Consider the following 26426-nt stretch of genomic DNA (forward strand, 5'->3'; position numbering starts at 1 on the left):
GGTTTGCATTCTGTCCATCAACTGTTGTTTTTGCATTTGAAATCAAACGCAACCATAAGAAAAGAGACTTCTTCATTGAGCGCTGCAATACATAATCCCTGAACTGTAAATATGGTTAATCCTTCACAGGGTCGATTCAGTGTAATCATTTTCTATAGTAGGAGACTGTAGGAGAAGCATTTAGTCGTAAACGTACAGCACATTACATTATCTAACAGCACAACTGCACTGGCGAGACAACTGTGTCAGGAGAAGCAAAATAAACACTGGTCTGACAAAGCAGGAAACCATTTTGGTGCAACAGTACGTGGTTGGTGGTCTTCATTATTTAGGTTTCAGAGGAAGAGCACACTCTGGTTCAGTACACTTCAGGATTGTGATGGATAACTTGCTAAGTAAGTAACACATACAGAGAATTTAAGGATTTAAGGTGTTGCATTTTGAGCAATGTTCATTTTCAGTTCCCTTATAGCTCTTACTACAATTCTGGCATCAAGGTATTGTCATAAAAGGAGAATTGGCCAATTTGCTGTCAGCTTGCAAATATCAGAAACTGAACACATGAATATAACTCATCATCCAGTTGCCACTCCTGGTCGCTCCTTTATACATTTCAGCACACCTTAAAAGCTCCAGGATCCTCAGCTAGCCTGCATAACCCCTCTTTCATCGATCAGAGGTGCAGGTATTCCTCTCCGGGTTTCTGAAGCAGCTCATGCTCCTCACCCAGCCACCCTCCATTGCCTAGCAGACACAGAAATCTGGAGAAACCCATATACTTACAGGAGAATGGGTTGGTCTGATGTGATGACATTGCCATTCATGTGAAGGTTACATTTCATGGGCTGGCCTGCAGAAGAGAAACCTATGGTCAACATCACTCAAAGGTTCATTGAACATGGTCTAGATCCCTCCCCCGCCACCTGCCTCCAGGTCAGGGACCCAGGTATGCTGCCACTTCCAGCCTCTACTTTACAGCACACCCCGTCGCACCTCCCTAGCACAAAAATCCTCTGCATTTTGATCCATGTACCTCCTCATTACCAATGTTTTCACTGCCCAACAAACATACTTGTGCATGGATGTCCAGACTGTCAGCTTCCACTTCACCTGAACTTCCCCAATCATGCCAGGGCCATGCTTTGGGCACCCCTTCCCCCCCCCCCCCCCCCCCCCAACACCTCCTTCCTTTGCTGCAGGAATCAGAGCTTACAGAACTCCCCAGCAAGATAGTAGCATGTCGTTCCAGACCACAATGCTCCCACACTGCCACCCATGGCACCCTAAGACCAGAGAAGGCTTTGGTGCTTCACCTAGTATGCTATCAAAAAAATCAAGGATCATGACATTTTACTTCTTTGACTTTCTACAACCTCACAAACCCCAAAAGCAAGCTTGATGACATAAGCAATCACTTCCTCAAAGTCCAAAGCCCAAGCAATACAAAAATAAAAAAAAACACGATCCCGCAAACCCACAATCCCCCACACCTGTTCCCCCCCCCCTCCCCCACCTCCCCCCAACCTGGCTACCATATGAGCAACTCACCATCCAAGCAGCGGTTGTTGTACTTCTTGTATGCACTGACAGCATCATCCTTCTTCACAAATACAACTTCTGCCACACCCGGGTTTACCAGTCTGGCTCGTTTTAAGGCTCCACACACACAGAACAGCTCCTATGGAGAATGAATAAGGACATGACTGGAGGTCAGCCAGAGAGCCATGTGGAACAACAGGCACATATGGGGGAAGCCGATGAGTGGAACTGCAACTGTGAGGTGTGAATTCTGGAGCCACATAAGAGATGAACAACAAGGGATAAGGAAATCAGTGGCGAGCTGAGAGCCTGCTTACGGACAGTGGCGGATATGGCCGAGTCGCAGTGATAACATTCCTCATCACATTTTTGACTGGGATCACGAATTTGAAACAAACCAGGTCGGATACATATTGAGAACCTTCAGAGAAGATAAACAACAATACCCTCTAATAGGCTCTTGCTGAGATTATCAGATCTCACTATTGAATTATTATATTCGCCGACCTACATCAATCACCTACTGCTATGTGAAGATTATACCAGCCAGTAAGACTTTCTCCAGACATCAGAACTGGACTTGTATATATTTTTTGGAAGGATCCCTAACTCATCAGTGGTACCCACTGTTGGTGTTTTCTACTATTGCACACGCCCTGAAGAAGATCTGGTGGTCAGAACGAAATGCGTTGGCTGATGATTCTTTTTGAATATAAGAAAATAAAAAAAGAACTGAGAAAATACAGAGACTCCTAAATTTGGCTTTGGACTCTGAGAAATTTTGAATTGCTTGTATATGATTGGAGTGGTGCCCCAAAACTGGATGATTAACCGTTTGGATTCACGTTCTACGTGAGGTGCCCCTGGACAGAGGGTACCGGTTTTTTGCGAGTGGCACACTTGACTTACTTCTTTGAATTACTTATCATTTTTGGTTGATACGAGTTTGGGTGCTTTACCTTGGTGCTATATCCACTGTCCATTTTCATGGTTTTAACAAGGGATAAGGGGGTGGGGGAGGGGGGTGTTTGAAGGTGTTAACTTTGAAGCTTTAAGGGACAAAAGGGAAAGGGGGTGATTGGTGTTTTAGTCAGGATTCATGGGTGATTTTAGTATATGGAGTGTATGCAAGCCAAAGGGGAACAAGGAAGGAATGATAGGAGTCATAGCATAGTCTATAGGTAGAGCCCCCTTCCTTCATAATAAATTAATTTTTTCTATAAAGCACTTTCCTTTTTTTTTTGCTTTATTTAAATTTTCAAAAAGAAAAACAGGGCATCAGGATACAATAAAACAAAGTACATAGTTTAGGAACACACTTTAATACAAAAGGGAACATGTATATAAATAAACAAATGGGTACACAACACAATTAAATACAGAATAACACAGTTACTGAGAAAGCCAATCTGCAAGAGGAGCCCTGTTCTTAGATGCCAATAAACACCTACTCCACCCTCTCAACAGCAACGATGACTCTAATTTGTACCGTGCAAGAATCATAGCTTTCCAATAGATGAAGGTAGGAGTTTCAGGGTTTAACCATTGCGATGTGATACACAGTCTAAACATAGACATTGCAATGAAGAAGAACGCTGATAGATGGTGTGTTCTTTGAGAACCAGTTGAATATTCATATCCAATAATTATTAGTTCCGCTGAGATCTTAATCAGTATTAGAAGTGATCGATTGAGAAAAACTTCCACTTCATTTAAAAAGGGACTTAAATTAGGACATGAGTAGAACATATGTATGGCATCAGCTGAACCCATTTCACATCTAGGACAGGTGCCCCCACTAATTGATCTGAAAGTCCCCCAACTCGCTATCTTTGCAGGGGTATGATACAGGTTGAAAATTACCATATAGCTTTGAGTGCGCAGTGAGCCAGAGACAAGAACAGATCTAGCTAATTCAAGCGGCAATTCCAGGTCTACTATTGGAACACCAAATTTAGCAGCCCACTTTGCATTCTGAGCAGATAAGTCATCCGGCAGTTCGGACAGAAGACTTTGGTATAGAGAACTAATTCTAGATTCCTTCCGAATTAGTTCAATTACGTTGATCTTAACATTCAGATTGGGGTTCCTGGAGAGGTTCTTGTCGAGAAAACTTCTAATCTGTAAATATTTTTTTTTAAAAGCTAGATTGTAAATGTAATTTCTCCTTCAAAAAACAAAAAGAGGCCAATTGATCGGAGTGGACTAAATCACCAATTCCCTTCAACTCTAAAGACCTCCATTTCACCATCAGACCATCATAAAATATTGGAGGAAGCAAGGCAGAGGCATCTAATGGGGTATAATAATTAAGTTTTGGAATAGCCAAACGAGAGCGAATTTTCTGCCACACAGAAAATAAGGCCCAACAAATCTTAAATTTAGTTTTTGAAGTAACTGGGTTCCAGTACATGTGTTAATACCCCATTAGCAGCATCCCCAAGTGCTATTTCATAAATGGATGGGGACATACAAATTGGAATCTCAACGTTATCTCCAAGAAGAGGGAGGCCAAAGCGCTGAATCAGAGCGGCCCAATAATAGTATAACAAATTAGGGACAGCCCAGCCACCTCGCTCCCGGGGAAGACATGTCCATTTTGCTGCACTTCTCGGCCTACGATACCCTAAAGCAGGGGTCTCCAACCTTTTCTGTAGTGAGAGCTACTTCTGGTCAGTGAAAATCGTCGTGAGCTACTTAAGGCCAAGCAACTCGCGCATTTTTTCGAGAGACGCCGCACGCCCAGTTTCATTGATTTTAAGCCTAATTTCTTCGGAACCCTTACTTTTGTTTGAAGAAAATGGGCCACACTCCCTCTTTTGAAGTGACAGACAGCCGTAGGTTGTGCTACCTGAAGCAGAACCTTGTCTTGCTTGGAAGCATTCCTGGAAAGTATAATGAGCTATGTGGGATACAAGCCTAAAATCTCCTTTGGTAATCAACTTGTTCACACACTGCAAAAGTTAAACCTCAACATATATATTCCTTAGCAAATGTGATTTATTGAAGTCTAGCTTAGATGTGCAGTCAATAGTTTTCAAAAAAGAGACTCATTTCGTAAGAACCTCAATTATTTCCCCTTCACTACATACTCTTTTTTTGTAAAGTTTTAAAATCTCCCATCCTGGTTCATATATATATAATTTTTAACTCATTTGATTTATTAAGGATTTTATTTTCTAACATGTTTTCTTTGTAGGGGTGAAAAGGGATTTTCCTTTAAGTAGATTACATATTTTTCAACATAATACATGGCCCAATCAAGTACAAGTTTCACTGAGTTTGAGGAAAAATAGAATTTCAACAGTCACAGATGTTCCATGCCCGTGGCCAATGGGAAGGTTTCCAGTTTTTTATGTGGCTATTCTGTTTAGGCAGGTAGGTACCCTTCCATAGCTTCCTTTGTAAGCAGGATAACTTCTAAGATAGATGCTATTTTTTTTGTCACCTGGAAGTATGAAAAGTTTTAAAAAGCACCGACAAAATTCAATTTTCTAAAAAAGACACTTGTGATGCTGGTTTTCTTCAACAGAAGGTTTTGAGGGCTTACCAACACTTATCATACCAGAAGTGATGGCGAGAAGCCCGGGTGCTAATTAACTTGGGCAAGAGTCCAGAACTGTTTTCAAGGACAACAGCCAATTGTGATTAACTAATCACATCACTCTGTTTTCTCCCACGTCCCCATCTTCCCTTTCCCCTAGCAAACTTAACACGTCAGTTCCTCCACCAATTGAGGTCTTTAAGGTCCCTACACCTCGAGTAAAACAACAACAGCATCTTGAATTTGCTCAGCAACTGGTGAACACTTGTGCCTCCCCAAGTCCTCAAGAAAGTCTTTCCCTTGACTCTGAGCAAATAGCTTAAACATAAATAAATAATATCGATAATAAAGGCAACACAGGTAAGGTAATAACACAAAACAAAACAGAGAGACTTGGAATCTGGGCTCTGCACACAAAATGGACGATTAGAGCGAGTTCTTACTGGCACTCAGAACTAAAGGTACACAAGGTTGCAGATATACCACAAGAAAAGTATGAGCCTTTTTCTGGTGTCGGAGCCTATGTTAGTACATGAAGGTACTCAAAAGATTTCTGAACTCAGGGTTGAAGTAGTTTGCTTTCTCAGCTCTGGAACAATCTCGGATATGTCACAAAGTCTTACATCTACAGATCTCTTACCCGAGCAGTCTAGCCTGAATCAAATACAATCTGCAAAACCCCTGTGCAAAGTTCGGACAACATTGTACCATCCTGCCCAATTGTTGTAAAAGCCCCTATTGGATGATAGAAACAGTAAGCTTGCTATTACAAATTAATTCTGGGAAACTATAATGAAAAAATCACAGCTCACTGTGGATGCTTAAACAAATTGTTTTAAATATCATTTTCCTATACTTTATTATGAATGTGGATGACGTGTGACTGTCTGCTACAGACCTTTTGCAGAGAATTTTTGTGTTAATATTCATGCAATATCCATAAATACGTTTCTTTTCATCCAAACACATTACATTTTAGAAATGCGACAGCATCACAGAGACTATTTGCATTAAGTGAGCTGCTGCTGTGTCAAATATTGAAAACACACATCCCTATCCCTGAATATTGGATAAAACACATGCATAATTTAGACGAGCGTGCCTGTGCTCTGTCAATGACCAGGCCACAGAGAGTATGAAAGAGTTCAAACTGGATCATAAAATCGTAGCTTTCTGAAGAGAGGAACAATTACGTTGTTTTCAGGAGTGCAGATTTATCGCGTGCCTTCAGCAAAGGAAACTGGAACTTGGCAACACACTACAGTTCTGTTTATAACCAAGAGCTGGAAAGTGGGAGAAAAAGATATTTCCAGTCTTTCAAGAGCCCGTGGCATACCAACGGCCAAGGTTAGAAGACGCACATTGCAGCTCGAGTCTAGAGAACAATGCATTAGTATGGTGTTTACGGGCCAGGCCAGTGCTTACCGTTTGATCTGCTGATGACATATGTTCCAGGCAGAAAAAGGCGGCTGGTGGGGTTCGTAGCAGTTCAATACTGCTTGCGCCACCAGCATGCTAGCAGGCTTTCTGGGACTTCCTGCTCCACTCCGACCCACCTGGTGCTTGCTCTGGCACATGTCCTGACTTGCCACAGTCAAGACTGCGGTGCCAGTGTGTGAATGGAGGTGGCGTGGAGCAACAGCGTCATCATCTTTGCCCTGCCCACCCCAGCTAAGCTCAGTTAGTGACGGCCAATCAGAGCAGGTGGTTTTGTTTATGGCAGGCAACGGCAATGAAAAAAGGACTGAGAACACTAAATGATGAGAACAGGCTACACAATTGAGATGCAAGGCACGAGCTACTCATGGGGGTTTGGCGAGCTACCGGTAGCTCGCGATCAACCGGTTGGAGACCCCTGCCCTAAAGAAACCGTTGACATATTCTATCAGCTCTCCCTAATGTTGAATTAGAGATTAGAAGTGGGATGGACCTAAGGGATATAAAAACTTTGGGAGAGCAAGCATTTTCAAGATATTGCATCGTCCATATAAAGAAAGATGCAGATGGTCCATTCTCTCAAGTTTCCTATGTAGCGAATCAATTACCGGGAGGTAATTTGGGTCTGAGATCTGATCAACATCGGCGGAGATTTGAACCCCAAGGTATGTGGCCTCTTTGATTATAGATACATGCGAGAGGGGCATAGCTGAAGATTGAATTATTTGGGTCTTTGAGATGTTAAGCTTGTACCCAGACAAATCACCAAATTGAGCCGCGAGACTCTATAATGCTATAAAAGATGAACCAACACTTTGTTAGTACAACAATATCATCGGCATACGCCAATGCCTTGTAGTCCACCCCACGAACCCTAACTGGAGCAATCCCCTGACAGTTTTCAATCATACTCAGGAAGGGATCAATGAACAGGCCGAATAGTAGGGGCGGGGGGGGGGGGGGGGGGGGGAGAACAGGGACAACCCTGTCTAGTCCCCCTACTGATGGAAAAATAGGCAGATTCTCTCCGAGATGCAAATTGCGGCGGTTGGAGCGCCTAGATGAACTCAGGGGAAAATCCCTTCCAGCGCAGTACCGCCCAAAGATACCCCCAGGAGACCCCGTCGAACGCCTTCTCGGCGTCCAAAAGGATCAGCCCGAGGGGAGAACTCGTAGCCTGAGCCCAATCAAGAAGGGCAATGACGCGCCTAATATGATCTGTTGTGCCCCTTCTGGGAATAAAACCATGCTGCCTAATTGAGACCAAGGGGACTATAACTTGAACTAATCTAAAAGCTAGGATTCTAGAATAAATCTTACTGTCAGTATTAATAAGTGCAATCGGTCGATACGAAGCAGGATTTAGTTCATCTTTGCCCTTTTTTTTTTAACAACCCAATAGTGGCCCATCGCCAAGAATCAGGAATAACCCCAAGTTGGGCAGCCCTAAAAACAGCTAACATTTATTGTCTAAACAATCGCGAAAAGGTCTAATAAAACTCGAGATGGATAAGGTCAGGGCCAGCAGCCTTTCCGTTGGAGAGAGATTTGATAGTGGTTTCTACCTCATGCCAGCTAATGGGTTCTGAAAGGACTTCATTCTGTTCCATTGTTACCCGCAAGGTGTTTAAGGGGTAAAAGAAGTCATCTAGACCAACTTGGTTTTGAACCATACTAGGGTCTTCTGTATATAATTTAGTGTAGAAGCTCACAAAGGTATCAAGGACCCCAGCCGGGGTCTCTTGCAAGCGGCCCTGTTAGTCTGTAATTCTGACAATTTGGTTCGCCATGGCCCTCTGCTGTAGTCTTTTTGCAAGTACCTTTGCCCGAGTTTTCCCCGAACTCGTACATTAGCGTACGAAATTGAACATATTTGGCTGCTAGGTCTTGATACAAAGGTTCTAACAGATTAGACTTAGCTATGGAAACCACCTTCTGACTATTTGATACATCATGGCCCAAACTAATATTGTTGCACAATTCAAGTTCAGCTTGCTGTAGCTCTTGGAGTCTGTCTTTAGTGTGTTGCTGTGCTTGTTTCCAGCGATGAGAGGCAAAGTTTTTAGTTTCCCCACGTAAGGCTGCTTTAAATGTATCCCAGACGATAGAATCAGAAGAAGTACCCCTATTAATATTGAAGAATTCTGGGATCCAAGTAGCCATACTTTCCTGATATTGCCGATCTAGAAGAAGCTTTCTCTCGAAAGACCAGGGCCTAACCTGATTAGTAGGACGGTCCCATGGGAGGTCAATAATTATAGGATTATGATCAGATAGGGTCCTGGGGGCAATTTTAATGTGTGCCGAAGAAGCATTTTGATCCGAGAGAAAAGCATAGTCAAGGCGTACCATTTTATTGTGTGGGGCAGAATAGAATGTATATCCATCCAAATCCTGATGGTTAAAGTGACATAAATCAATAAGACCGTGGGTCCAAGACAAGAATTTGGAGAGCCTTGAATACTTGAGGCTTTCGGCCCAGATAGTTACGACAAGTTGAAAGATTAATTTGACTAGAGAGATTAATATTAAAAAGTCACCAGTAAATAATGTTGGGTGGGGCCATTCCTCTAATTCCAAATTTAAGCTCCTAAGAACTTGCGAATCATCTAGATTAGAAGCGTATATTGAGCAAACTGATAATGGAGATCTATTCACCAAAAGTTCAATAATTGCCCATCTTCCAAAATTATCCACCTTCACCCTTTTAATAGATCCAACCCCATTCTTTAGGAGAATAGCTACGCCCCTGATTGTAAATGTTTGTCTAGAACAGGTGATCAACTCATATCCAGGAAATCTTAACTAGCTACGTTTAGTCCACGGAATATGGGTCTCCTGTAAACAAATTAGATCAGCTTGTAAAATTTGGAGGATCTTGTAAAACATCCTACGCTTCTTGGGATCATTCAAACCACAAATATTCCATGTGACACAGCGTAGCCTACCCCTCACCATTCAGAAGATAGAACAACCAATAGCCAGCAAAACTCAATTTACTAATAGTACTGTGCACAGAAATTACTGGACCACCGAGCAGCAATATAGCATCAATCATGTTTCCCAAACACAGAAGAAATACTAGAAATAAAAACAGCCTCCTGAGCCCCCACCACCAAAACACCCCCCCCCGACCCCCAACCCGGAACCACCCCCCACCTTCCGTACACCCCTCGCCCCCCACCCCCATGTAGAGCAACAGGACCATGGTCCTTTTGATGGTCAGGTTGGTGAGGCTCACTGCCACCCGGAGCCCAAGACCGCCCCCCGTTAAAGCACTACGGAAGACCTGACTGCCAGATAGACAAAAAAGCCACACAAAAAAAACCACTAGCAAACTATCTGTCAGGTCTTTTAAGGTCAGTAATCAAGCATCCCATCTCGAATTAGTCCGAATTTAGTGCAACAAGTTAGATTAGATAAGGCAGTTCAGACTAAATAGTCCCCAAAAACTCCTTGGCCAATATCTCTGATGTGAAGTATTTGGTCTGCCCTTTGCATATCACTTTCAACTTAGAAGGAAAAAGTAACAAGCATTTGCAATGCAATGGTCTCGGCATCATTAATGGTAGAGCTATTGGCATTGCTCATGACATTTTTTTTTTCTTTAAATCACAAATAAATGGCATTGTCATTAACATTGCCAATATTTAAGTGCCCATTTTTAAGAAGGAATACAGAGAGTACCCAATGTTATCGTCCCAAATCAATCATTAATTCTACAACAAAATAATGGGCAGGATTGTATTAGTGCGAGTGCAAACCTGGGTCCACGAAAAAAATATGCTCTCTCAATTGCACTTTGGTTTGCACACTGGCCTTGGGACAATTGAGCAATGTCTCAACCTTTATCTCTTGATAAATATACTGTGGCAAAGGAAGGGAATCTACAGCTAACTTTTAAAGATCTCAATTCAGCATTCGGTCAACAGATACAAACTCTGGGGTATTATGACCGAAAATGGGGTTGACGCTAGCACTGTTCATTTTCTGAGGGAACTACACTCTGAAGTAACAGCTGTGTCCGGTTTGGCCCAGTGTAGAGACAACCCAAACCTTTTGACTAGCTAGAGGTGAACACCAGGGTTGCATTTTGGCTCCATTTCTATATATATCAACGGCCTGGACAAACACTTGCTTTACTGTAACAATGACTGTTTGCGGGTAGGTAAGCGCTGTGCCTGGCGCCGATTTATGCTGATGACAGTTTTTAGCCAGGACTGCAACTGGCCTTCAGTGCATATTAGAGGGGTTATGCGTTTTCATGGCTAACCTTCTCGCAGTTAATTGGGGCATTGTCAAAAATATGAAAATGAGTACAGCCCCTTCATAACTGTATCTTGGATTTTGTTTAACGATAGGGGGCCCACTGAACACCGCCAAAAGTTGCGGCTCTTGCAAGTAAGGAGGATGACTTAGCTTCACCTCTAGATTTGGCGGCAGACCTACGTGTGGGCTTATGACAGTTTAGAATGTAAAGTGTGGCTAAAACGTTACATATGGGGCGTTGGCTGTACCAAAACCTACCTCTACCCTGATTTGCCACCTAGGAGTGGGGCTAGATTATAGAAATGACCTAATCAAATTACAACTGCTCTTACTGTGGCTGAGGAGATGGAATAAGGAGACTTCCTTCAACTGGTCAGTTCTAGCTGACTGCCTTAAAGTGCCTTAAGGATCCCTTAGCTGCTGTATGTATAACACTCGCAGTAGCCTCAATCTATTTTATCTGTTTGATAAACCGGAAACTTTTTCTCCAGTTTTTTAATATCTCTGAAGGCAACTTTACTGGGCAAGTGTAGCAATGCAATATAGCATAGTGTTTCTGAGAAAACTGAAGTATTAACTTAGGATTTGATCTGTACTACTCCCGGTTTTGAACGTCATTCTCTGGGTCTCAAACAAAAACCATATCAAGGGCTGTTTAACTGTAGGGTCTCACTTTCCCCATTAGTATTTCTAAAGGCGAATGTGTCCCCGATTTGTCCAGGATCTCGCTTGTACTGCAGCTTCTCCCCCCAGTCATGCAGTAAACAATTGCTTGCTGCAGACAAGCATCTCGTATCAGCTCATATATAGTGCTGAAAGAAGAAAAAAATCGAATTGATGAGTTTCACCTTACTTTACTGGAAGCAGCATAATGAAAGACATTTGCCGTCCCGCAATGGCTCACTGTGGGGAAAGGCAGACAACTGAAATGTGGATCAGAACTGCAAAAGTCCTGAATAAGATACTTGTACCATTAAATGACGAGACGATGAGCCCGCCCCCCCCAGCTACGCGGCTGGCCCCGTGTTTATTTCCTCTGCGTGGCTGTGGAGGAAGCACAAAGCACGCCCCCTTCTGCGTGACCCTCCTATGATGGGCTGGCTGAGAATGAAAGTCTTACTATTGTTGCTACGGCGCGCGCACTCCTGAAAACGAAAGCTATGGTGGGGGCGGGACTTCCGCCTTGTGCGCGAAGCCCGCACCCACGAGTGTCTGGCCGGAGAAGCAGTGGTTGAGGCTGCAGATCTCCGGAGTGGCGGTAAGTGCCCTTACTTGGGGTGGGGCGCTTGTGTGTGTATATGTATGTGTGCGATGGGGGGCCTTGGTGCACGTGTGTGTGTGCTTGTGCGCGCGTGTATGTGTGTGTGTCCGGGGGTGTGTGTCTATGTGCGTGCGTGGGCGCTGGGGGAATTGTCAGAAGAGGTGCGGCGTAGAGTGTGAGGCGAGGTGGGGGAGGGGTGGGTGCAGTATCGTGGGCAAAGGAGAGAGCGGAGGAGGCACTGGGAGGCATGCGAAGGGGGGGCGAGAGTGCCGGGATAGTGGGCAATTGAAAGCGCTGAAAAATGGTTGATCACCGGAGTAGTAACGGCATAAGGGGCCCGTTGCTGGAGAGTTTTTAAAAGGTGCGCATCTGTCGGCGGGGGGGGGGGGGGGGGCGAGCGGGCGGCTCCCGTATTGGTAGCGATGTCTGTGTGCATGCGTGTGTGTATGCGTGTATGCGCAGGCGTGTTTGAAGCTTCTCAGGAGACAGTGGCTGAGCGCGCGGCCCGCGGCAATCGCCTCAACAGGAAATGCGCGCGACCTGGACTGTCTCCTGGGACTGCTACTCGCTGACATAAGATCTCGGCGGAGACGCGCTTACGCGCGTCTTTTAGCCGAGACCTAAAAAGGCTTGAGCAACCTTAGCCTGAAAAAGGGGATATCAGCTGACGAAGGTGCCATCGTCTCAACTGTAGCTGGGCAGAAATCAGGCCGCACAAAAAATTGACATGCCTTCGCAGTCCGCTTTTTATCAGGTCTAGCAAGATCAAATATTATCTCACGTGCAAGAAAATTGTTCAAACATATCAGGATGGCGGGAGGGAAGGTTTTGTTGGTACCAGAAGCTGAGATCGGTCGCTGCTGAAATGGAAACCGGTGTGCCCGCTGTATTTCTAGATTCCAATCCCATTGTGTAATTTTTGGGAACGCCTCCGAAAAGAGCTCGACTATGAACTGCCTAGGATCTTTGCCTTCTATATTTTCTTCAATTCCTAAAACTCTTAATTGATTTCTTCTCACTCGATTTTCTAAATCCGGGAGCTTCCATAGAATATCAGTGCGTGGTTCCTTAATCTCTGTTGTAAGTTCTTTCTGGGCCACCGCTGCATCCTCTAACGCTGAGATTCGTTCCTCAGCTTCCCCAACCCTGGAGGCAATGTCAGTACATGTTTTCACCACTCAGCGCAAGGAATTCTGCATTCTGCGGCAGGCCACCTGTGTACAGATATTCTCCTGTCTTGTAGCCTCTCTATGGGAGGTAATGGTTTGGTAAATTGTTGAGAGGGTAACTTCCTCAAAGGTTTCTGTTGACGACCCAGAGGGGTTAACAGGAGTGGCTCCGATGTTAGTTTCAGATTGGTTTAGCACTGTATTCTGTAAACAAGCAGTATTTATCGGTCCCTTAGGGCGGGGAGCTTTGCGAACTGTATTAACAGCACTCACAGCATTCACATCCTTGGAAGGCTCACTAAGGCGCCAGTCCCCTGATTCACTATCGTCTAGTTCAACTTCAGACTCTAGATCCTCTTCCATTGATGAAAGATCCGAAACTGAATATAATTTATCCGTGGCCTCAGTGCTCTCTGACCCCCTTGAATTGAGACCAGGCTCTGGAGTAATGCCTGTACCATTCATAAATAACAGATTAGAACCTTGATCGATAAGAATAGCCGGTTGGACATCAGATTGCGCACATGGCTGAACTACAATCCCAGCATGCATTGGGATGGAAGTATGGGTGCAATACCAGACGTATCATTTGATATTTGTATGGGAATCGCAACTGAGTCGATATTGTCCAGCGTATGAGCCGGTGCCTGCAGCCCCTTATTTGAAATATTAGCAGTGAAATGCTGGGATAACAATAAGTTAACCTGCTGGGAATCAGGTTGTAAATCAGTCAGGAATTTCAATAGCACTTGCAGGCACTGAGTCTGGAATTAACCTCAATGAGTGTGGCTGTGGTACTAGAAACTAAGTATCAGTTTCATTTCTCGACTCCTTACCGGCAGAAGGCTTCATTGTTTGTTTTCCTTTGGAAGAGGTCTTCTGTTTTTGCAGAGAGAGATTAAACAGGTCCGGGAGCGTCTGCCCCTTCTCCACCGTATTCTGCCCTTTCTTTGAAACTAGCAGTGAGGTTATGCCGATAAAGGAAGGCGGAGATTTCGAAGCACTCCGCTTCTCGGAGATCACAGCCAAACCAGACACTGGGTTTTTCGGCTCCCCTTCAGCTGCATTTCGCGTGGAGCTACGAGACTTCAATGCGGCCACTGAGCCTTTCGGTGTTATTTTCTGGCGGCATTCCTGCCGTTTGGCTCGGGCTGTTGTGACTCGCCGGATGATACCCCCGCCAGATAGATCCTGAAGGGAACAGCGAGGGAGAAGAAAGAACAATGCGCCAGCTCCACAGCAGTTTGGCAGAGAGTCTCACTCTCAGATGTTCCAGGCGGGAGGTAAGCGCCATAAACGTACGGAGGAAGAAAAACAGAGCACGTAGTTTCCAGAAAGTTCACTTATTGCTTGCTGCTTCGGATAACCCGGGATGGGATAGCCAGAGCGGGAGGTGGTAGGGATCCGGGAGAGCTCCGCACCAGCCTACTCAGCCGAGGTCACGGCCGCCATCTTGCTCCAAAAAAGCACTTTCCACTGTACTTCTGCCATTTCTGAGTACTGTAAAAAATATATTATTGATATTCTACAATTAATGATACTCAGTTTTCAGCCACTGAAAGGTTGGGTTTGCCATGCCCAGGGTCAGTCTTGTGACCGTCAGATCATTGCGTATGCCAGTGGTGACCGAGCAGCACAGTGAGCCATCTTAATGAATATATTGACTGAGAAGGCATGCCATGTGCAGGCAACTCTGAGGTAGAAACTGAGTGACACCCAGAGGAGGCACAAGAGAGGTTAAGTTGGAGTTACCTAATGATGGCTTGGGGAAGGAGCAGTGAAGGTCCTCACTAAATGTTTTTAAGAAGGATCGGTCTGGTCTCGATACTTAGCCACCTGCCTCCCAACAAGCATTGGAAATGCAATAGGTCTCGCATTAGAAAAGTTGGAGCTATTGCTTTTGTAAATGACAATTTTTTTTAATGTGTTGGTCTTGAAAATAGCCAAATTAATAGCTTTGTCATTTACAATGCCAATACTTTAAACTTTTTCAAATGTGACACCGATAGCATTTGTAATGCAACATGTTCTGTATGTACGTGACTTAGATGTATTCATCTAACAAAAGAATGAGTCTGTTTAAATTCAGCTACGTACTTGCTATAACGAGTAAAAGAACGGGTGTTGCATCTTACACCGTGCTGTGGTTCAAACACATGGGCTGGGTGCAGGGATCAGCCGCACACTTCAGTTTCCATTCGTCTTGAGAACGTGATGCTTGCATCCAGTTTCAGCGCCCACGTTTTAACTCTAGCAGCATTAGCGCGCTAGTGATTGCACCCAAACAAAACAACCCCAATCCCGTAACTTGTAAGGTACAAAAATAATTTTATTAAAAACAAACTGAAAAACGATTGTTAGTTGCAGTTTAGTTAAGAACATCCCACATCCGTGTGTATGTAACTCATGCTGCGCTTGGGCATGCTGTGGTGGGAGGCGGGAGGGGTCTGCAGGCACTGCCGATAGCGCTGGGGCAGGCTGTGGTGGGAGACGGGAGGGGTATGCAGGCACTGCCGATAGCGCTTGGGCAGGCTGTGGTGGGAGGCGGCTGCAGGCACGCCGATCTTCTGTAAATAAGCCAAAATAGCTTCTTACGGATGAAAATATACAGAACTTACAAATACCATTTTTAGCCAAAAAATAAAATTGGTGGTATGTTGGGGAGAAGTTTTGAAAAATAAGCCACTAACTAATAACATTAAAAAACTAGGTGCATGGGGTGCAAAGTGCACACAGTGAAAGGACAAAAGGGTGGAAGGAAGTAATACGAGGATGTGGGGAAGGAGGCGCATACAAGGGAAATGGAGATGGGCAGGAGAAGGTAGCAGTCAGTGGACAAAAGGGTGGAAGGAAGTAATATGAGGATGTGGGGAAGGAGGCGCATACAAGGGAAATGGAGATGAGCAGGAGAAGGTAGCAGTCAGTGGTGAACAAGGAGCTAACAGAACAAGCATTGGCGGCGTGAAACGAAAATCTGCCCCGAAATAATAATTTTAGGAAACAGGAAAAAAACGCGAGTGTGACGCAAAATCGGCCGTGAAATGAAAGAAAAACGAGTCGGATGGGGTGGGGGGGCGGGGGAGAAGGAGAGTGAGCAGCCTTTGATGAGCGAGTGGGGAGGGGGAAGGAGAAACGAGAGACACGGCCTGGCGGACGTGAAAGTGAAAGCTCTTGGCATTGCTGTGGGGGGAGGAGAAATGCGGCACGGCCGAAAAGCCTTTGATGCAGCAGGGGGCGGTGAAGCTGCTGGCGGCAGATGGCTGGCTTTCATGTGCACGCGCATTGAGCTTGCTTATCACGGGCACTGTATGGAATCGCCCGATGGATAAGCTCTGGATAAGCCCCTATATTCTCGCAGGCGCATTGACGGGCAAGACCTAAAAACCTTGTGATACACAGATACTCACTACAATATCCTCTTCCGTCACTCGCGGGTGTAGGTTATTCACAGTCATCTTGGTGCCTTCCAAGGGGCTGTATACAGGCTGTTGGAAGAAAGCAGAAATGAAAGTAAAGGTAAATGGTAACATTTTCCTCCGATTGACATGTTTCAAATACTACCTACTGTGTGGACTTCCTCAAGGGAATGGACTACGAACAGCTTGTAATACTGGGATGCATACCCACACAAGAGGAGACTTCTCGTCTGCACTTATGACATCCTCATATTCATAAGCAGTACCTACCTCCTCATGATTGATTATTTAAATCTTGTGACTGAGCAAGAACCCCAACCTAGATGGCAAGGAGGTTAGAGTGGTATAGGGATGGCCCACTCCAGCACACTACCAACTCTACTCATTAATGGCTCACCAAATCCTGTGAACATTTCACAGCTAGATGTGGTCACATGACCAGATGCAGGAATGTATCCGCAGTAGCCAAACTAGTGTTTCAGATCCAATTGAACAGTAAAACGTCTTCCATTTTTCTCAGTAGGGTAGTACTCCTTCATCCATATATGTTTAAGAGAACCACAGCTACTGTGCATACACATATATTACTATTAGAGGAATTAAAAAGCAGAGAAATGTAATGTGAGACTAGAGCCCTAGAAAACCTTGTGCGACCCAGAACAGAAGTTACATGGGCACAGACAAATTCCTGTGTCCATTGTGTTCCGATTGTGGTAACCCTGGTAAAAACCGCAACAGCTCAGGTCCCATATCTCTGTGCCCCTTTAAACAATCTCTTCAGATTGATGAATAACGTAGCTTCTGCAAAGTCACAAAACCTTAAATGCCCAAACCTCAACACAGACCACATCAGATCTTACCTCAGCTGGGAGTGGTAGAGGTGCTGGGGTCTCTTCTCTTGTCACCAGCGTACGGGACATGTTGGTTAGAGGTTTTGCGTGCAGGGGAGCCGGCGTAGGAGATTGAGGTATGGGGGCAGTGTATGCGTCATTCTGAACAACCTTTGTCAGAGGAACAGTCTTGGACAATGAGAATTTAGGACCACTTAAGCCAGGCTGGGAAAAAAAAATAATAAGGGCCATAAACCCTGAGATTATTAACTACATAAAAATAGACAGCCCTAAAAATGACAAAAACAAAAATAAGTGGAGTGTGAGAATAAAATCCTCAGAAAGATCTGTAAAAAAAATAAAGAACATGGAATTCTTTACTTTGCTATTTTTTTTTTGCTAAACATGCATCACAGGTTTGCTCAACGACAACATCAATACCTGCAGCAGAGGTAGAGCTTCTGAACCAACAAATTCTGGAAATTGGGGCCCACACAGTTTTGCTTATTGAAGGTTTAAAAATATGTCCATGGGGTTGCCTTAGATTACATTCAAGCAACTACAACAAAAACTAGTAGCTTCTGCAATACTCCAACTCATGATCCTTTAGGGACAAACTCCTTTACATTAGCAGAGCAGTGAATAATTAACATGCCATGGTCTCTTTTGCAACTGCATTACCTTTAGCCTTGCACCCAACAGGCACAATGAATTCTGTTATGCTCCTCAACAGCTTTGTGCAAAAACCATCAAAAGTCTAAACCCTAGACATACAACTTGCAAAGCTTTCTTTAACCCGCTGTGGAAATAAGCCTGGTATTGAGCACGGATAGAGACAGACTTGTTAAACAAGCACTGGCGTTGCCAATAGGTCTCGCAGTAGGAAAGTTGGAGCTATTGGTTTTGTAAATGACATTTTATATTTATATATCGTTATTGGCATTGTCAATAACAATACATAAATATAAAAGGTCATTTACAAAACCAATAGCTCCAACTTTCCTACTGCAAGACCTAATGGCAACGCCAGTGCTCGTTAATTATCATTGGCGGCTCGCAGTGTGCCAGATGGAGGTCAGGCTGCATTCCAGTCTCTGTTAATCTGGTATCTAATTAGCAGACCCCGGCACCCATAAATAACTCGATTAGACTCGATAACACCGCCTCCCACTAACGCAGCACTAGAGCAACTATTAACTTTTCTTAGGAAATGTGGGCAGCTTGCTGTGACTGGTTATTAGTCGTGTTCGTTCACTGTACGAGGAAACCATGATGACACCCGCTGTTGTCAGCCCGGCTGGAGAGGAAAGAACTCCGCAACAATATGATAATGGACCGAGCAGCCGTTTATCAAGCAACACGAGTCGGGGAGACTTTCTCTGGCACAACCCAAAAATGCAGTGACAGAAAACAGGCCTCTGACGGCTTATGAGCACAAAGTATGCTATGATATTCTTTTTGTGATATACGTTTTGTTTGAACTCGTGGTAACAATCCAGGTGCGTGAACCGACCTGCGTCCACAGCTGTGCTGCCTTAACATCACTTGGAAAAGTGTAGTGTTGTTCAAAGACATACCTGTGCAAGTGGGCTGTGTCTGCGGCCTGCCCCGGGTAATGACAGGCTGCGGGCTAGGGCATAACTCGTCTTTAAAGGTCTCGGAGACTTTAAAACAGTACCCTTGTGGTGTCTAGGGATTGCGGAAGGTTGTCTGTGAATCGCTTCTTTTGAATGTTACCAGCCCAAGTCTGCGAGGTATGTTTACCCGTTTTACATTCCTCAGTTTTTAAGCAAGTCTTCTTCACTTCACTCATAAGGAAACATCATGGTAGATGAAATTTAGTCCGCTAAATTCTTTGTATTTAAAATTATTTATTATTTCAAATGGATGACTGAGGCGATACATTTCAAACTTGAGCCGAGGTTAAAGTATGATAAAAATACAGCTGGCTACACAAAATATCTTCAATAACACAACTATTATTGGAATTAGTCCAACTAATGAAAAGTAGAGTTAAGGCAGTAGGTAAATCAGGGGCATGGAAGCAGAGTAAGAGTGAGGGATGGGTGCCGGCGGCGTAAGATCACACGTGAAGCATGCGGACACTGAAAGCAAAGGTTCAAAGTGGAGAAGAAAAAAGACAACTACGGGAAATGCAAGGGGGAGGGGGGGGATGGGTTCACAAGGGAAAGAACAACACGAGTGGTGGGGGAAAACCACGAGGGAGACGCACGAGACAAAGTGAAAAAAAAACCAACACGTACCTGATACTGATAATGCAGAGCGGCCGGGAAACTGAAAGTACGGCCAGCCTGCGGCCGGCCATGAATAATTAGGGGAGGAGAAGCCCTTTGGGAAACTGAAAGTGTTACATAAATATTTTCACGTGGATTGGCTACAGTATGAATTCTGAATAATTAGGGGAGGAGAAGCCCTTTGATGTGCTGTGCGGCCGTGAATGCGCGTGCTTGTTTGGTCACGTGATTCACGTGAACTTAAACAAAACCGCACAAACGAAACCCTTGGTTTCACGAGCGTTTTGAGGACATGAATTCTCGCTACGCTCAATGCGCTTGCGGGCATTGATAGGTCGCGAGACCTAAAAAGTTTTAGAAACATGAAGAAAAAAATCCCTTTTGGAAAATACACAAGTCTTGGTTAAGTGTTTTTATGCACCCCAATGCTGCGTATTGCTTAAGCCTGGTGAGTGGTTGACCACAAACCAGAGTGTTTCCATTTGGCCCTAAGCCTCAACCAGTCTGCATTGTGATATCCCTACTATAATTTTGTTGTAATATGCCAAGGACATTTCCCTCTGTTTGTCTTGTTCCTATTGTTTGAAGCTTTGTAAATGGCTATGTATTCTTACTGGCCTTCTTCACATGCAGTCTCTTCCTCTGAATGCTAGGTTTTTGTTATTGTTACCACAAATATCCAGGGGTATCCTTGGGGTTTATGACTGACACACATACACCTGTATGTGGCAAAGAGGGATTCACCCCATCAGTTGATTTGTCATTCAGATGTGGTCTGAATGCTAGTATGAACTGGCTCTTTGACAGCATACTGTAGCCAATCCACGTGAAAATATTTATGTAACCCTTTCGCGATTAGGGTCATTGCTAAAAAGCAAAACATTCAACAGGATGCCACCAACCCTTATGGATCAGCCGCCACCTTAAAGAGTCCATATACAACACACAGAAGACTTCAACACTGCACCTGGGTGCACAGAGTTATCCAGAGTAGGCTCTGCTGCAATCTTTGATGGTTATCTTAAAACCGGATGGTACTACAGAGATTTGCTGGGCATCTTTCAGCAATAGGCAGTACAGTCATTTTTGCTTAATTATCATTTGTAAATAGTGGAACAAATCTAATATTTTCTTGCTAATAAAAGAAAATGCTATCCTTAAAGAAAGGCAAAACCTCAAAGGGAGGAAATATGGCAGGAGCTTCCCACCAATTGTTATAGTTATAGTTATTGTTTTATATAGCGCTGAATCACCCATGAGGGTTTCTCGGCGCTTTGGCTGTGGAACCCTTCTTGGCTCTCCCTGTGAGGGGCGGAGCCAGGCATCCCAGCGCTGGTGGGGCCGTCGTGGAGATTAAACAAGCTATTGCCCAGAGTTGCAGCATGAGGCCCATGATTAGAGAAGGCGCCAAAGCAAGAATTATCGAGTCCGCGGACATTGATCCTAGACCCTGCCGCGTCGGGAATTGAACCCTGGTCCCGGGCCTGATCTCTGCTTCAGGGTCTGCCACCTCTAACCAGTGAGCCACACTTCTCAACAATTGTGTAAGGCACCTCAAGAGTTCAAAACAATTCTGGGGCATGAAAGATAAAGCAAGACTCAAGTGAAGATAAAGGTCCTCCAATTAGAACATGCGCACTCCGAGAAGGATTTCAAGCAGACTTCTGCCCTGTACCAGGCTACTTTAAATGGAGTATGGAGGTCTTAAAACAAACTCTAGGCATTTTCTGTGTGGTAGGCAAATCAGATTTGGAAAACATTTCCCTGGAAGTCTATGGCGCAAATACTGCTGCCTCCATACAGAAGAGGAATTATCGTTTACAGAATTCAAGCTTGAGTTCTGGTTCTATGCCAGTTTGAATGAATTTGTTTATGCAATGAATAAACTGTTCTTTCAATGTTTTTGGAAACCACCCCATCTAATGAAACAGGAACACATAGGAGGCTGTAACAAAAGGGAAAACAGCCGAAATCCCAGAAATTAAATGTTCCCTTTAGCTACAGTGTAGCGAACCAAGGTGTGGAACATTTGGCGAATGGGAAGAGAGGACTTACCGATACTAAAGACTGACTTTTCCTGCTGCTGCTTGTAAAGTCCTTGCCCGTCACTGCCTGATCTATGAAACCACTTATGCAGAATTTCAAAGTGCTGCTGTCACAAATACTTGGATCATTGTAAGATTTGCATTAGCTGAAATTTTGACCCTCCAGGCCCAACAATGTGAAAGACTTTTCTCCCCCCAATATCTTGTATTTCTTGTTCCACTTTGAACACAAAAGTGGATATGCCAAGAAGAACTTATGTTGAGCCTCTTGACCCAACCAGCTTTTACTTTTGTATCACAAGGCCAGCAGACTATTTCCGGTCCTAAAGTATTTTTATTGTCTATCACTGCATGCAGTGACTGAAGCCACAGACCTCGTTTTCCATATCTTCCAGCTCCATGTTATGATTTTAATTATCCTACTTTACAGAACAAAAATGTAAGACCCAGCTTTATTAGGATCAATTATCTTTTTCCCCTGGTGCTATTAGTGCATTCTCTTAGTGCAAGGACACCTTGGTAGTATATCAGTGTCATTTATTACCTAAATTTAATGTAATCATTTGTTTAATCACATCTGCTTTCAGACTACGAGGTGCACTGGTACCAGGCTTTCACAAAGTCATCAAGCTGCATCCAGTTTGACACCAGTTTTGAATGCAACCTTAAACAGAGTAACCCATGGACACAGTACGCATGAGCAGCTATCAGAGGGCCAAAGCCCTTCATCATCGACTGGGAGACTAGTTAACACCATCGCTGCTAGTGATATTTTCCTCCTGTACTGAGCACAGCTCCACTGTGCCTCATGACTAGCTGAGCTCGTCTTGAGCATCAAAGGCGTTAAGTGCGACTTGCTTTAGTCTTCAAAGCTGAGGTCAGATGCTAGCAGGAGCCGGTTCAGTTAATTGCGGTTAAGCCAAATAAGGAAAAAAAAAAAGCAGTCATCGCCTAGAGGGAAAATTTCCACAAACATTTTAGTCACTATGCAAAGCAGAATGCGGTCGAACTGGAATGTGCTACGTATTGGTTTAGGAGGACTCTTAATGATCGCAGAGGGTTTGGGTGGGGGCAAGCATCACACAATGGTCCCCATATGCTCAGTCTGACCCTGTTCAATGTATACTTAACCCCACTGGCCAACATCATCAGGGACCATGGTTTCCATATCATATCATACGCGGACGACACGCAGCTAATCGTCCCGATTGGGGAGGATGTTATCTCCACCTAATCAAGGTTCAGAAGCTGCATGTCTAGTATTGCCATCTGGATGAGAAACAATTTCCTACAGCTAAATTCATCCAAAACCGAAATACTGCTGTTGGGGAAGGCGGAGGACTTCTGGTCCTCAGAATGGTGGCCCACTGAACTTGGGACTGGTAGTGTACGCAAAACACTGCAAATACATCCCCTTGGCGAGGCACTCCGTGTGTGATCATGAAAATGATTCAAAGAAGTTGTAATCCAAGTTCTGTTTTTTATTCACAAGTATTCAAGTTAATGGCTTATCGAGGATATTAACAGCATATCAATCCATAGCATGGATTCATTTTTTCAAGAAGATAAGTATGAACTCCTCCAATGCATTTCGAGCGAGAGGCCCTTTGTCAAGGAGCGCTGTAAGGAAGACGGGTGAGGGTAAGTAACGCAATAACCATGGGTATGTGATGTTATCAATTAAAGTGCCGATCAATAAGGTGATGGGTGGTAAAAATAAAGTGCATCCGAGTGGTGAGCTAGGGATAGTGAATCTAGAAAGGTGTGTGGGGAAATTAGGTCGCGTGGGGTGATGGGGTGAGGAATGAGGTGAAATGCTAACACGCCGACGGCGCGGCGGTTAAAATGAATCGTTAATGCGAGTGGACTTACTTCATATCAACGCGTAGCAAAGACCGCTACTCGGCTGTTCTGAGACGGGTGTTCTGTAATGCTGCTGTGTGGGTGTGCATGGGAAGGTGAAAGAAATAAAGTATCGAGAGGATAAACATAGAAAACGGACTGGGACGCTGCTGAAACTGAGGAGGGGTGGTAAAGGGCGGATGGTGGCCATGTTGGAACGGTATGGAAAAGGTAAACAAAGCAAGGGGAAACTCTTACTCAGTTAGCTAAGTCTAAAGGGGTTAAAGCAACAAAGAGCAAAGCAAAACTAAGGTAACAAGATTACAATTTACAGATAGCAACTGTATTCAATACGGTCATTAAGACCATGTGGTTTCAAAGTCTGTAGGCGGTACATCCATTCAAGTTCTCTCTTGAGTAGTACTTTACGATTGTCGGTTCCTTCTCTTTTAGTGATAGTTTCCAATATGATAAATTGGAGTTGCGCAATGGTGTGGCGGGATTCAGCAAAGTGCATGGCAATGTTGGATTTCTCTAGTTTCAAACGTATGTTTGATTTATGTTCGTTCAAACGTGTCTTTATTTTTCGTTCCGTATTGCCGACGTATAATTTCCCGCAGAGACATTTCAAGGCATAGATCAAGTTCATGGAGTCACACGTGGCGTCTACTTGTAATTTAATAGCATGGCCTTTCATGGGGTGTCGGATGATGTTACCCTTGATGATGGAATTGCAATGGTTGCAGTTTAAGCATGGTTGAGTGCCTCTGTGTTGTTTGATAGTAGGAGTGGGTTTGGAAAGAATTTCTTTGATGTTATTACTCCTGGTGTAGGCAAATAAAGGGGGGTTCTGAAAAATGTCCCGAAAATCGGGCTCCGTTTGAAGGATCGGCCAGTGTTTGAGTAAGATTCTTTTGTAGAGGGTGCTTGCCGTTGAGAATTTGGAAACTAGAACCATGCGTTGATCTTTCACTTTAGTGGTTTTTGAAAGGCTTTCTTGTCTGGTAATTTTCGCCACTCTAGTTTGAGCTTCCATAAGGATGTCTTCGGGGTAGCCTCTATCAAGGAAGCGTTCATGCATTTCCTTGATGCGAATGTCAAAGGTCTGTTCATCTGAGACTATGCGTTTGACACGCAACATTTGTGAGAAGGGCAAATGTTTTTTAAGGGAACCCTGGTGGAAACTGGTATAGTGCAAGGTGTTATTGCGGTCGGTACTTTTCCTGTGTAGGTCTGTGGTTATTCCTTTCTGGGTGATTGTGATGTTGACGTCTAGAAAGGTGATTTCAGTATCACTGATTTGCCATGTCAACTTGATGCGTTCGTCCTTTGTATTCAATGCATTCAATGCTTCACTTAATGAATCTTTGGTGTCCGTCCACATTAGAAACAGGTCGTCAATGTATCTGACGTACATTTTGATTTTGTCTTGAAACCTGGGGCTTTTGTAGATGTGAAGATTCTCGAAATTTTCCATATAAATATTAGCGTATGTGGGAGCAACGCAGTTTCCCATAGCCATTCCAGATAGCTGAAGGTACCATTTGTCATCCTGTTGAAAGTAACTGTGGTATAAAGTATATACCATGAGTTCCATCAAGAAGGACTGCATTTGCTTGTCGATATCACTGTTGAGAAGGGCTTGTTCAATGGCTTCGATGCCCCCTTGGTGGGGTTACGATGTATATAGTGAGCTAACGTCGGCTGTACACAATATTAACCGATCTTTGTTGTTAATTTGAATTGCTGATAGTTTCAGTAAAAAAATCAGTGGTGTCTTTGATGTAACTGGTGCTTTTTGTGACCAGGGGTTGGAGGTATTTGTCAATGAATTTGCCGGTGGGTTCGTGTATTGATCCTTTCGTCGAAACAATGGGTCTGAAAGGAGGGTTTTGGAGATTCTTGTGGATTTTCGGACACATGTGAATGGTTGGGCTCTTGGGATGTTCTTGTAGTAAATAACTCTTGGTGCGGTCTTCAATTATACCAGCTCGGTGTGCTGTTGTAACTATGTTCTGTAGGATGCTTTGAAACTCCCTAGTGGGGTTGTTGTCAAGCAGCATGTAGACCGTGGTGTCCTGTATATGTTCATGCAGTTGTTGTATATACATGGAAGTATTGAGGATTACAAGAGCGCCTCCCTTGTCGGCTTTGACACACTTGATTTTAGGATTATTGGCCAAAGATTTGAGGGTGTCACGATCCTTGATGGTAAGGTTTTTGTGTCTCTGTACCCTTTTGAGATTGATCTTGGATAGGTTGTTTCGTACTAAATTTTCAAACAAGTCGATGCACTTGTGGCTACTGGGTGCTTGATAAGAGCTGGGAGGTCGTAGGCCTCTGAGTTCATCATGTTTCGTTCTGGTAATGGGTGGTAGGGTGTTGTCAAAAAAATGACGTAGTTTGAGTTTCCTGGTGAACTTAAATGTGCTCACTTCTAGTTCTAGAAGGTTGGTATGTGCCGTTGGGATGAAAGATGTGCCTTTCTCAAGCAGGTTGATTTGATGGGGAGGAATAACGGTGTCAGAAATGTTGATCACTAAGTGGTCTTTTTTGGTTTGAGGTCCTTCTTGGCAACTGTGCTACGTGTATTTGGAGGACTTTTTTCCTTTTCTTTTGTTCTTGCTCCGCCGGAGTCTTCGATTGTATCTGGGCCTGATTCTAAAAAAATGCACCGCAGGTGTCTGTTCGTGGCTGGTTGCGGATGTGCTGGCTTGGTCGTCGTTTGGTGTTTGTCTGGGAACCGAAGGTTTGCGTGGGGGGCGGTATGTAGAATCGCTTTCAGAGGATGAAGTGTCAGTCTGTGTGTTGGAGGGTCT

General features: G+C 44.2%; 1 protein-coding gene across 1 annotated transcript in view; it reads right to left on the minus strand.

Annotated features, from left to right (window-relative positions):
* The window catches only part of POLDIP3 (DNA polymerase delta interacting protein 3), a 159512-nt gene that overhangs the window by 59322 nt on the left and 73764 nt on the right, over window positions 1-26426 (minus strand). Inside the window, exons 5-8 of the mRNA XM_086958798.1 lie at window positions 17496-17690; window positions 16627-16704; window positions 1549-1678; window positions 784-850 (exon numbers count right to left, since the gene is read on the minus strand). Coding sequence (XP_086814924.1) covers window positions 784-850; window positions 1549-1678; window positions 16627-16704; window positions 17496-17690 — 470 coding nt within the window. The remainder of the gene's footprint in view (window positions 1-783; window positions 851-1548; window positions 1679-16626; window positions 16705-17495; window positions 17691-26426) is intronic.

The sequence above is a fragment of the Lissotriton vulgaris genome, chromosome 1_1, assembly GCF_964263255.1.
Source record: "Lissotriton vulgaris chromosome 1_1, aLisVul1.2, whole genome shotgun sequence".
Classification (NCBI taxonomy): Eukaryota; Metazoa; Chordata; class Amphibia; order Caudata; family Salamandridae; genus Lissotriton; species Lissotriton vulgaris.